The 14,025-nt window shown below is 39.7% G+C and overlaps 1 protein-coding gene across 1 annotated transcript in view; it reads left to right on the top strand.

Annotated features, from left to right (window-relative positions):
• Positions 1-14,025, top strand: part of SUSD5 (sushi domain containing 5) — a 108,957-nt gene that overhangs the window by 40,178 nt on the left and 54,754 nt on the right. The window contains exon 3 of the mRNA XM_020987404.2: positions 13,415-13,533. Coding sequence (XP_020843063.1) covers positions 13,415-13,533 — 119 coding nt within the window. The remainder of the gene's footprint in view (positions 1-13,414; positions 13,534-14,025) is intronic.

Raw genomic sequence — 14,025 nt, 5'->3', positions numbered from 1 at the left:
ACTCCAAGGCCACAGCTCTATTCACTGCGCCACCTAGCTGCCCCTCATGCTTACATTCTAATGGGGAGATGTCACCTATGGAAGGTTTCAGCTGCAAGGTAGATGAAATGGTCTCATGCTCTTTAGCACACAGCAGCAAAGCAAATGTTAATGCCTTCGCTTTCATGTCATTTCCACTGATAAAATCACATGAGTTTCTGATCTTGAACCACTTTTGGTGGCAAGGTCTTTCTTCCCTGGGTCATCAGGAGCTGTGGCTGTGGTGCCTGCAGGAGCAAGTCTGCCTTGCATTCCCTCAGGGGTGACTTCCCAGGATGGTGGCAGAGGGCACTGGGCGGGAAGCATTGCTGTTCTCAAGCCTCTTGTCTTCAGGGTCCTGGGTCATCTCCACTGGGGTCTAATGGGAGATGGTGGTCTAAATGGTGGCCATTTGACTTGCCTGGGCCATGCTGCCTTCCATTTTTTCCCCAGAATGCCTCATTATTTCAGCTAAGCTGATCTTCTTTGCCTTTTCAGCAGCAGTTGTTTAAATAGATAATTAGATAATAATAGATACATGTTAAATTCTACTTATGGATCCATTTACCAACCTGAAACAAAATGGGGGCCCACAAAAGTTTCTAAATATGTAATATATGTATATGTACATGTATATTCTCATGTATTTAAAATCTCTATATCTATATCTATATCTATATCTATATCTATACATATGTATATATATATATATTCACATATAAAATTTATGGCCTGTGAGGTAATATGTATACATGCCTCTCTTTTTATTTTAAAATAGGTAGCTGGGGGAAATAAACATATTATTTATTTTATATATTTAGTGTCTTTTATAGCGCCTTCTAGGCAAATGCCTTTTTGGGCACTTTACCAAAGAAAATAAATGTAAATTCCAGGCAGACCTCAGCCAGGAAATCATTTCCCAGCTCTAACAGGCACCAAGCTCCTTTCCTGGTCTCCTCCATTCATCATGGGCCTCTCCTCTCCTTCCATGGTCTGAAAGAACCAGAGCAGAGACAGTCACTGTTTAAATGAATATAGAAGGAACTCAGGCTAATGTCTCCAAACAGGGAAAAATCATTAGCAAGTCAACTAATTGAGGCCCTTTTACAAGTTTGTTGTCAACTTTAATAATCTGTTTGCACCAAGGGCCCTATAATTGTTACAGCCATTACAGCCTTGGTAAGAAGTGCCTGCTGAGGTTGGATTTCACAAGTGGGCAAGAATTCCTGTCTTAACTTGTGTTAGCAAGAACCTACCTTTACCCAGTATTAAACCACAGACTTTTCACATAACTGCCCGCTTGAGCTAACACCTTATATGTGTTATGCTCAACGTAAGCCACAAACAAACCCCTAATGAATTTTCAAGTAGCTATTTCTTATCCTACTGGTTTACAGCCTTAACTTATGACACCTCCACTGGAATGCATCCTCTTACAGACTTCTGATAGTTATTCAAATGAGCACAGATTTTCAGAGCTGTTTCCTAAAAGAGAAACTGCCAGACCTGGTGGAAATAAGACCAAGGGTAAGGCAACCAAACTTCTTAATTCCAAAGGACCCTAAGTCTCCATTAGGTATCTCTAAAGACTTCTTTAGAGAAGACACATTTAATTTGTATTGGACTCATCAACCTCTGGGCTAAAACTAAGGGTCCTAACCACAAAGTATGAGCAACCCAGGAGGAGGCTTTCACACCTCCTGAAACTTTAGAGGGGTCAATGTGATGATCTCTAAGTTCTAAATTCTACAGTTTGCTACCTAAGGTACAACGTTAAGTAAATTATTTGACCTCTCTGCGCCTCATCTTCACCTTCTGTTATATGGGAACAATTCCTGCCTAACTCACAAAAGCACAATGACCTTTATTAATTTATTCTTTCATTAGATAGATAGTTATGAAGCTCCAGCAAGGAATAAGGTGGGTAGTTAGGAAAGACTATACAAAGAAATAAACCATCCTCCCTGCCCTCAAGAAATTTATAATACAGACAGGAAATAATCTTGAATACATCCAGCAATCGGGCATTTGTTAAGTAAGTACCTCCTGTGTGCCAGACACTGTGCTAGGTGCTGGGGATAAAAAGAGGAGAAGGAAACAGTTCCTGCCCTCAGGGAACTTATATTCTAATGGAGGAAAGAAGAAGTCCTAGTCCTCTGCAAATCTATGCTATTCATCTTTGCAAAAATGTAAGTAGACCACAGCTTATAAGAACCCCCATCAGCATACATTTCGCTAGAGATCTCTGTGTGTGTGTGTGTGTGTGTGTGTGTGTAAAACTGTAGTTTGTGCTTTCTTTCTTTTTCTATCTCTCTCTCCTACCTACCTCACTCTCTCCTTCCTCCCTTCCTTCCTTTCTCCTTCCTTCCTTTTCTTTCTTTCTTTCTTTCTTTCTTTCTTTCTTTCTTTCTTTCTTTCTTTCTTTCTTTCTTTCTTTCTTTCTTTCTTTCTTTCTTTCTTTCTTTCTTTCTTTCTTTCTTTCTTCCTTCCTTCCTTCTTTCCTTCCTTCCTTCCTTCTTTCCTTCCTTTCTCTTTCTTTCTTCCTTTCTTCTTTCTTTCTTTCTCCTTTTCTTTCTTTTTTGAGACTGGATTTGAGATTGGCCTCTCCTTCGGAAGCTTAGTGGTCACACACACACACACACTTTTGTGGGGGTAAACCATATTGGTTTTGAACTTAGTAAAGGTACTTCATCAGTTTTGCCCACTGTATCTCAGAATTCCCAGGCTCTACTGGTTCACCAGCCTCAATGACCCCAGTAGCAAGGATTAACAGGGTGCACCAGTGAAATTGTGTTTTTCCAGCTGAAAAAGTGAACAGCCTGGTGATGTGACATAATTGGGGTTGGTGGAAATAATCCAATGCTGCCTGCAATCCAATTCTGCTTGAAACAGCCATTTTTGCTAATTATCTTCATTGCATAATTTACATCTTGATTCAGATTTTGGTAAGCCTGGAAAAGCCTGATGAAAATTATCCTGGCAAGTTAGATGTTTTTAAATCTACGATGAGATGGGTGCAGCGAGTGTACGTTCTTTTTCGTTGTGTATTTTTTCCTCTCAAACATTCTTTTAATGATAAAGTTTAAATAGGCAGGTAGTCCATGTAATGTAGCAGATAATGTTTACATAATAATATCTAGCATTTACATAGTACTTTAAGGTTTACAAAATACCTAGCATTTATATAGTACTTTGGGGTTTGTGAAATACATACAGTATTTCTTTTGATCAAGCATCCTACAATGATATCTTCTAAGAGTTGTGCTTGGCCTTATGCTCTTTTTTTAAAAAATTACTTATTTATTTATTTTAAACATTCTTTTCTTTTTAAATTTTTAGTTACAAATTTTCTCCCTTCCTCCCACCTCTACCCAACCCACTGAGAAGGCAAATAATATCATATCAATCACATATGTAAAATCATGAAAACATTTTTATGTTAGTCATATTGTGGGGGGAAAAGCAAAAAAAAAGTGATTAAAATATACTTCAAGCTAATTATTTTATTGATGTATGTACCACAAATTCTACTAAACAAAAAATCCTGAATGATAGATGTGTTTATAAGTCCTGGCCCAATTAGTATTCATTCTGTTTAAAAAGGATATTTGGTTATCTATCAGTTTCAGTATTTATTTACTGTCACCATATTTTGTCTCAGAGCAAGATCTAAATGAGAAGCAATGACCAGACAGTTCAATATCAGCACTCTTTTTTTTTTTAGGCAGTTGGGGTTAAGTGACTTGCCCAGGGTCACACAGCTAGTAAGTGTCAAGTGTTTGGTCTGAGTCCAGATTTGAACTCAGGTACTTCTGATTTCAGGGCCAGTGCTCTATCCACTGTGCCACCTAGCTGCCCCTCAATATCAGCACTCTTAAAGGGTCCAGAAAAGGGAAAATGACAAGAAATAAAGAAAAATGAAATAAAAAAAATATACTTCAGTGTGTACTCAAAGTTTATCAGTTCTTTCTCTGAAGGGGGAAAGCATTTTTTCATCATTAGTCCTTTGCAATTGTCTTGGATCATTGTATTAATCAGAGTAACTAAGTCAATCACAGTTGATTATTATTACAACATTACTTTTACTCTACACAGTGATCTACTGGTTCTTCTCACTTCACTTTGCATCAGTTCACATAAATCTTACAATGTTTTTTTTTTCTGAAACCACCCCTCTCATCATTTTTTATAGCACAATAGTATTCCACCACAATCACATCCCACAACTTATTCAGCCATTCCCCAATCGATGAGTATCTCAGTGCTTTGCTACCACAAAAAAAGAGCTGCTATAAATATTTTTGTACATATAGGTACTTTTCCTTTTTCTTTGATCTCTTTGGGGTATAGTCCTAGTAGTGGTATTGCTGGATCAAAGGGTGATCATATTTTATAGCCCTTTGGGCATAGTTTTAAATTGTTTCCCAGAATGGTTGAACTAGTTCACGGACTCCACCAACAATTCATTAATGTACCAATTTTCCCTCTTTCCTTCCAACATTTGTCTTTTCTGATAAGTGTAAGGTGGTACCTCAGAGTTGTTTTACTTCGTTTTTCCTCTAATCAATAGAGATTCAGAGCATTTTTAATATGGATATAGATAACTTTGATTTCTTCTTCTGAAAACTGCCTGTTGTTGTCCTTTGACCATTTATAAATTGGGGAGTGGCTCTTACTTTTTATATATATGACTCATTTCCAGAAATGAGACCTCTATCAGACAAAACTGCTATAAGATTTTTTTATATTGGGGGCAGCTAGGTGGCACTGTGGATAGAGCACCAGCCCTGGAGTCAGGAGGACCTGAGTTCAAATGCAGTCTCAAAAATGTAATGCTCCCTAGCTATGTGACTCTGGGCAAGTCACTTAACCCCAATTGCCTCACTAAAAAAAAAAAAAGATTTTTTTATATTACTTCATTGTCAATGGTACCTTTCAGCAAAATGTAGTCAAAATGTAGTTTCCGTAATTGTATCTTTTAATTAGATCTATTTTTGCTTTTGGTTTGTCTGAGATCATGGTTGCCATCCCTGCCATCTTAACTTCAGCTGAAGCATAATAGATTCTGCTCCCACCCCTTCATTTCAACTCTAAGTGTGTCTTTCTGCCCCAAATGTGTGTCTCTCTCTCTCTTTTTTTTTTTTGGCTAGTCAATGGGGGTTAAGTGACTTTCCCAGGGTCACACAGCTAGTAAGTGTTATGTGTCTGAGACCGGATTTGAACTCAGGTCCTCCTGAATCCAGGGCTGATGTCTATCCACTGCGCCACCTAGCTGCCCCCCCATCTGTCCCTCGTATAAAGCATATTGTTGAATTCTTGTTTTCAATCCATTCTGCTATCTGCTTCCATTCTATGGGTTAGGTCATCCCATTCACATTCACAGTTATAATAACTAGCTATGCATTTCCTGCCATCCCATTTTCCTCTCTTTATTCTTTTTGCTCTCTTTTCATCTTGTTCTTTCCCCAAAGTCTATCTTGCTTCTGACCACTGCCTCCCCCAATCCACTCATCCCCTTATCATCCTCCATCCATATTTCTCATCTTTCCCTCCTGCTTCCCTATTGGGTAAATTTCTATACCCGACTGAGTACATTGAAGTACACACACTCACACACACACACACACACTCACACACACACACACACACACACACACACACATTCTTCCCTTTTTCCTTTTTGAACCAATTCTAATGAGGGTGAGGTTCAAGCATTTCCTGTCATTCTTCCTTTCTTGCCTCCACTATAAAAGCTCTTCCTTGCACACCTCCTTTATCTGAGAAAATCTGCCCCATTCCACCTCTCCCTGATGGGCAGCTAGGTGATGTAGTGGTTAGAGTGCTGGGCCTGGAGTCAGGAAGACCAGTTCAAATCTGGTTTCACTTGCTAGCTGTGTGACCCTGGGCAAATCACTTGACCCCTGTTTTCCTCAGTTCCCTCATCTGTCAAATAAGCTGCAGAAGGAAATGGCAAACCCACTCTAGCCTCTTTGTCAAGAGAACCCTAAATGGGGTCCCAAAGAGTTGGACATGACTGAAATGGCTGAAGAGTGTCAGCAACATCTTCCCCTTGTCCCAGTGCATCCTTCTCTCTTACCCCTACATTCTTGTTTTGAAGATCATCCCAAGACATTCAGCTCGCATCTGCGCCTTCTGCTATGCAGACTCCTCCTAACTGCCCTAATGATGATAAAGCTCTTAGGAGTTACATGTATCATCTTCTCATAGAGGAATGCAAATAGTTTAACTCCATTGAGTCCCTTGTGATTATTTTTTCACATTTACATTTTTATGCTTCTCTTGAGTCTTCTGTTTAAATGTCAGACTTTCTATTCAGTTTTGGTCTTTTCATCAGGAATGCTTGAAAGTCCTCTCTTTCCATCAAACATCCATTTTTTCCCCTGAATGCTTACTTTTGATGGGTAGGTTATTCTTGGTTGCAATTCTAGCTCCCTTGCCCTCTGGAATAGTTATCTCTTTCACATTGCAGAGTTTAGGGACATGGCACCCCCACAATTTGGAAAATGTGCATAAAATTTTTTGGCCCTCCCTTCATACTAGAGAAGTCTGAGTTATTATGGTATTAAAAAATAAAATATGTTGATATTATATAATATATGTATTTTTTATATATATAATATATAATAGATACATTACATATACACACACATATGATACATATAAATACATATATATAATACATAAATACATACAAAATACATATATGTAATATATATATATATATTTTATGCATATCTGAGTTTCTAAACCTTTTCTGTGTCATCTGTTGGCCTTCACATGTCATCTGTGGCTTCCACAAAAGTTCCCAAAAATTCTCAGCTGATTTCTTATGCTGACCCATGATATATCAAAACCATGATAGGGAAAGTCACAATGTGGAAGGGATAACTGTATCATATTTTAAGCCCTTCACTCTCTTTAATATGGAAACTAATAAATCGTGTGTGATCTTGACCATGGCTCCATAATATTTGAATTATTTTTTTCGAGCTGCTTGAAGTCTTTTCTCCTGGGAGCTCTGAAATTTGGCTATAATATTCCTGGGAGTTTTAATTTTGGGATCTCTTTCAGGAGATGATCAGTGAATTCTTTCTATTTCTATTTTACCCACTGGATCTAAAATGTCAGGAAGTTTTCCTTTAAAATTTCTTGAAATAAGATACTTAAGCTCTTTCTTTGATCATGGCTTTCATGTAGGGCAATTATTTTTAAATTATCTCTTCATTGATTTTCCAGATGAGTTATTTTTCCAATGAGATAGTTCACATTTTCTTCCAGTTTTTCATTCTTGTGACTTCATTTTATTGTTTCTGAGGCCACATGCAGTCATTTGCTTCCATTTGTCCAGTTCTATTACTTTTTTTTTTTTTGCTTTTTAGGCAATTGGGGTTAAGTGACTTGCCTAGGGTCACACAGCTAGTTAAGTGTCAAGTGTTTGGTCTGAGGCCGGATTTGAACTCAGGTCCTCCTGACTCCAGGGCCAGAGCTCTATCCATTGTGCCACCTAGCTGCCCCACTATTCTGCTTTTTAAGGAGTTCTTTGCTATAGTAAATCTTTGTGCCTCTTTTACTATTAGGTCAAGTATGTTTTCTAAGGTGATATTTTTTCAGTATTTTTGTGCCTCTTTTATCAAGTTGTTAATTTTTTTTCATAATTTCCTTGCATCATTCTCATTTTCCCTCCAAATTTTCCTCTACCACTCTTTTCTCTTTCTTTAACTCTTCCATGAATTCTGGTTGGACCTGGATCTAATTAGCACTTTTCTTGAGATTTTACCTGTAGCTTTGTTTTTTTTTTTCCACATTGTTGTCTTCTAAGTTTATGTCTTGGTCTTTCCTGCTTCCTTAGTAGCTTTTTATGGTCAAGTTCTTTTGTTGTGGTGGTTGTTTCTTTATTTCCCAGCCTATTTCTTGACTTTGAGCATTATGTTAAAATTAATCTCTGTTCACCTAGGGGTGCAGAGGCACTGTTTCAAGCTTTAGGCTTTTTCATGATGTTATTTTCAGAGCTAGTTCTAGAGGGCCTGCAAGTTTTCAGTGCCTCCAAGGTAATATTATTCTGGCAGCGGTGTGGTCCTGCTGTCATGATCTACACTTTGCTCTTTACCCAGGAAAAAACCTGTTCTCCTGTAGCCTCAAATACTAGAACTTCTCTTGGTCCTAAAACTATGCCCAGGGCCCATGCTCCCTTGTGATCAATGAGAAACCCTCCTCCCCATCCTGGAACTGTGAACCAGAACTGCTTATGGACAGTAGAGTTACCAATCAGAGCTAGCTACACCCAGTGCCAGCAAAGGGGCCCCTGTAATCTCTTTCTGACCTATTTTCCAACCTTCTTACCATCTCTGGGCTAAGAGATCCCAAAGCCCCTGCTGCTTTCTTCTCCCAAGGCCTACTGCTGGTGCTCCTGTTGTGCTCCGGTCTTGTGCCCATGCTGATGCTGCAGGCCTCTCCTGTGGATCTCCTAAGTTGTAGGCAGGAAAAATGTCTCCCTCTGACCTTTTATTGGCTCTCCACTCCAAAATTTAACTTGAGGCTTCATGTTAAAGTTGTTTGGAGGGGAATGCTGGAAAAGTTCAACTGGATCCCAACCTGCACTCCATCATCTTGAATTCCCATTGTGCATTTTTAATCAGATATTTAATTTAATGCCTAGAGATCAATGACATCCAGGGGCATAAAACATATCTAAGCCTCTTCTTGGTGGCTACCAATCCTTAATCCTCTTTTTATTTCCCTGCTGTACCTTCACGTAATGGCGCCTGTGTTGGAGAGGAGAGTCAGGAGGTGGGAGGAGGAATGCGGACTGTCTTCTCCCTTGGGCCAGCTCTGTTTGTCTCAGACCTAACTGAGCCACAAAGTTCCATTTCCTGTTTCCCACCTTTGTGCCTTTGCTCACTCTGTTACCCTCACCTGGAAAGCTTTTCCCTCTCCCGAATCATTCCACTAATCTAACTCCTTGCCTGGCTCAAATATTGCCTCTTCCAGGCTTTATAGACTCCAATACACAGGGTATCAGCCTTTGCATCCTCCACAATCAAATGTAGGAGTCAATGCGGTGTCATGGAAAGAGCATTGGACTGGAAATCAAGGGACCTGGACTAGAGTCTGGGTTCTGCCACTTAGCACCTTCGTGAGAAATCACACAGACAAATCACTTAGGCAAATCTAGGCAAATCACTTAATTCAGTTTAGAAATAAATCCAGCATTTTATTAAACATAATTGCATTTTGTCAAAGCCTCAATATCCTCATCGGGAAATGAGAGGGTTAGATTAGGTGACCTCCTATTGTCTCTTGTGGCCAATTATCACATACCACTTTGTCTCATTTTTGTACATGTCTCCTCTCTATAACTGTGAGTAAATTTCTTGAGTAATCTGCCAGAGTACCTAATGCCTTTAAACATAGTAGGGCCTCAGTAAATGCTGAATGAATAAAGTTGTCTGGTTGACACACATTATTTGTTCCTTAAGTCTTTCTGATTTTCCAACCCTCATTGAAATTCACTTGGGTTCAGGCTGTGCTAAACTAGATAGAATCCTGAACTTGGGCTAAGAAGACCTAGGTTTGAGTCGTAGCCATTCAACCTTTCTTAGCCTGAGTTTCCTCATCTGTAAAATGGAGATGATAATACCTGGTATGACTTCCTTTGCAGGGTTGCTGTGAGCTGCCAGTGAAATAATGTATTTTTGCAAAGCATTTCATAAAACATACAGGGCTGCATAAATGCCAGTTTTTCCATTTATCATGGCATAAGACCCAGAATGAAATAGTCACTGGAGATGGGTAAGCAGTAGACTATTTCCAGGTTTTCTTTTTAGTTTGAGAATAAATGACTCAATAAACATTTGTGGACCGATTAACTGACCAAGAGTGGCAGGCCTGGGAATTACAAAACACGGTCAGCTGTGAGAACATCGGAGATTGGGGAGCTTTTTTGGGTAGGGTTGAAGAGTATATTCCCAGCACTTAGTACAGTATCTAGAACATAATAAATGTATAACAATTGTTTGTTGACTGACATAAAGGATTCATTAAATTGACAATAGTTAATAAAAGTAATATGAACCAAAATGTCTTCAGGATACATTTTGGGAAAGTAGAGGAAAGGCACCCCCTTATCATAAGCATCAATATAAGTCAATTAAGTTCAATTCTATAAACATTTATTGGTGTTTGATACTGTAGATCACTAAAATACAAAGTGCCTGTTCTCAGGGAGCTTGCATTTTTCTTGGTCGGGGTGGGCATGGGATAGGCAATGAGAGGGACAGACAATATAGACACAAGTAAGTATAATACATTGAAGGTTGAGGTTGTGATGAGAACCAAGGATAGATTCAAAAAATGCTCTAAGAAAACTTGATACTTCCAGCTGTCCAGATTAGGCTACAAAGAGGAAGTGGCCCTTGGGTTGGGCCTTGGAACAGAATGTTGTTAGAGTAGACTAGTTGATAGAAGGTTGGACTTTGAGTCAAGAAGACCTGGGTTCAAATCTGGCCTCAGACACTTACTAGATGTATGATTCTGGGCAAGTCACTTGATCTCTCAGTTTTTATCTGTAAAATGGGGATAAAAGTAGCAGTTCCTCACGGCGTAATTGTGAGGACCTAACTGAGATTAAAGGATGCATGTCTTAATTCCCTGTATAAAAATGTGAGCTACTATTATTTTTAAGGGAAAAAAATTCTGACTAGCAAAAGTGAGGAGTACTGTGCTCCGAGTGTAGGGGATGGGCAGAGCAGATGCATGGGGATGTGAGAAGATAAGTTGAGTTTGAGGAATTATCCAGTTTGTCCGGAATATAGTGTGTGAAGACAATAAGTGTGAAGGATGGCCGGAAAGGGAGACTGGAGCCAGGTTATAGCTGGCCAATTACCCTCAAATGTCCTTCCTATAGTTGATGTGCTGAGTATGATGTGAAATGCACAAGCAAAAATGGAATCTCGGTAGAAAAATCAAATAAGTACCTTACAATCAGTCACGCAACTCCAGGTAGCTAGGGGCACAGTGGATAGAGTGCTGGACCTAAGGTCAGAAAGATTCATCTTCCTGAATTCAAATCTGGCCTCAGACACTTACTAACTGTGTGGCCTTGAGCAAATCACTAAATCCTGTTTGCCTCAGTTTCCTCATCTGTAAAATGACCTGGAGAAGGAAATGGCAAACTACTCCAGTATCTTTGCCAAAGAAACCCCAGATAGGGTCGTAGAGTTGGACAAGACCAAAAAAATGACTGAGCAACAATTCTAAGCACCATCTTTTGGAAGCTTGCCTATGGTCTTATTGTAAATTTGGCAGTCAGGGTGAGTCCTGGAGTCTTGGCCCAGGTTCACGCTGAATGGTTAGCAATGAAGAGGTGTTATTCCATGTTGTCCTTGTTAATGGGGGTGTTAGAATTACAGTTTGACCAGCTTACTTTCAGTTGGACAATGTTGCCTTTGGCACAGGGTCCCAAACAGGGAGCTGAATCGGCATTTGATTACTTCCTAGAATCCATCTACCTGTATGCAACTAAGGCTGGGTAGAGAAAATACCCCAGGGCCCAGGTCTCAGCAAGGGCTTCAAGGAGAAATCATTTTTGTTACTGCAGTAGCTGGACCCCTTTGGATAAGGTCAAGGGAGGACTTTCCTGACATCAAATCCTGTTCTATAATATTAAAGTATACTATGGCATTAGAACACTGAAGAATTATTGCTTTCAAGCACATTCCCAAAGTAGGACTGCATTTGGTCAACTTCCTGAAATAGTTTTCTCTCTGAGCAGTCATTTGTAAATAACATTGTGTTATTGTTTTGTGGCTAACCTCCCAACCAAACCAATCCGAGGGGATTTTTCATCCAAAATACTCTAGGTGTTTCCTCCATCCTTCTGAGTGTAACAGGATTCAGCCTATTATCTGAATATACTCCAGGGAAATCTTCCTGCCTGCAAGGATGATTCTATCACCATGATGTCAAATGGCCTTATTACAGATAGGATAAAGACCTAAAGTAGTCAGAGGACATGGGTTCAAATCCTGCCTAAGATAATCATGACCTTGAGTGAGTCATTTAACTTCCTGGGGTCTCAGTTTCCTTAAGTGTAAAATAAGGAGGTTGGACTGGATGGTTTCCGAGGTCCCTTCCAGCTCTAGATTTATTATCTTAAGTCTGGCATTCAAAGCTCTCCACAACCTGCCTTTCCTTTTCTTAATCCCCTACAGTGATCCTCTGTTCTAGCTAGGCTGGTTTATTAATTATTCCCCAAACATTGTGCAAGTTTATTTTACTTTACTTTACTCATGCAGGTCCTCCTCTCTGGAGTGCTTCCCCACCTTTTATCCAAATCCTACCCATCTTTGATTAGAGTCCGACTCGAAGTCTTCCTCAGTGGAAGCTTTCCCGATCAGCCATTAGTCACATCTCACTCCATTGAATTGCTAGAACTCCATCCTTAGTTCTATGTATTTATGCAATTCATTCTTACTTGGATGGAATGCTTCTCAAGAGTAGGACTGTGCTCATTTTCTTGGTATTCTCATAACACACAGGATACTATGTAGTAGGCACTCAGTCCATTTTTGTAATGACTTTATGACTAAAAGACCAGAAGCAACCACAGTCACATCTTCTGTCTCCAAATCACCCCTTGAGCTGCCCTTGGTACCTTTTTCCAGACCAATATTTCCCTTTGAAGACCCCGAGTTCCATTCTTACTTTCTCAGCAGATGGAAATTCTCCTTGTAGAGTGCCTCTTCACATGCTCCACCAATCTTGTGGGTGGAAGGACCCAGCTCTTTTTGTAGCATTGCCTAAATTCCCCCCTACTCGAATCCCCGATGCCTTTGGGACTTATTTCCTGGAAACTCCATCATCTTCCTTTTTTTTTTCTATCATGATTTCTTATTAAAAGTAAATTCTGGATTTGCAGTTGAATAAGACATCTCAGCAGTACTGGAAAAGTTCCTGGATCAAGATGGAAAGATTTTTATAGTTAATAAACAGAGACCCATTGGCTCTGAGGGGCTGTGGTACAAGTGGCATTTTGCTCTAATGAATGCAAAAATAATTTTCCACTTTTACATTTTAGCCAGTGTAAAAAACAACAACAATCCAACATGTGTTACTTTCTGAGCTTTGAATTAATCTAGAAGATGCTCCGGAATTGTCCTTTTTAATCTTTGCTGTCTTTCTTTTCTTTCCCTAGAATGGGTTTTTCCACTCCACTACATTTAGTCAAAATTCTTTATGGGAGATATCTCTGCCCAACTGAAAGCTGGTGTACTGATGTTTAATGTTTGGTGACCACTGTGACCCATAAGCAGTAGTAATTGCACTTCTTTTTTCAGTTCCACTTGAAGTTTTCCTTTGTCTCGTTCCTCTATTTTAGGACAATGGTGTGCGGCAAGATGAATGGGGAGCAGCAGAGTATGAAAGCTGTGGACGTGAAAATTGAAAGTGAGCTGATTCCCGGCAACAAATATGATGCCCTTTGTGTCAAGGATGAAGGTTAGTGCTGAAGCTGCTGAAAAGACAGACAGGCAGGATACAAGTCAGCTCATGGGGCTTAGCCAAAGCCAGGAACTCACCAGCAGTATCCCCCAACCCTTTAAAGATAGCGGTGCATTTTAAAGAAAAACTTTTCTGGGGGTAGGAACTTTACCAGACTTGTTGAACACAGCATCTCAAGAGGGAAGGTTTACCTTTTAGCAGAAAAATTAATTGCTGGCAGAGCTATAACTAGGCATTTTTGTATCTAGGGGCGATATTTTCACAGTATCAAAGGGAAAGGATACAGAAACATGGGGATGCGATCATGAGGTGGGGAGAAAAGACTAATACCTGCGGCTCATCCAGTAACTTCCAGTCCAATCCAATGCAACCAACATTTATTAAGTGCCTATAGTGTGCACAGCACTGTACAAGGTGCTGTGAGTCCAAACATGGAAATGAAACAACTCTTGTCCTCAAGAAGATTACATTTTCGTGGAGGGACAGTTG

Source organism: Phascolarctos cinereus, unplaced genomic scaffold, assembly GCF_003287225.1.
Source record: "Phascolarctos cinereus isolate Bilbo 61053 unplaced genomic scaffold, phaCin_HiC Scaffold_1;HRSCAF=81, whole genome shotgun sequence".
In the NCBI taxonomy this organism is placed as follows: Eukaryota; Metazoa; Chordata; class Mammalia; order Diprotodontia; family Phascolarctidae; genus Phascolarctos; species Phascolarctos cinereus.
The sequence above is the reverse complement of the archived record's forward strand: the minus strand, read 5'-3'. Positions and strand labels throughout refer to the sequence as shown.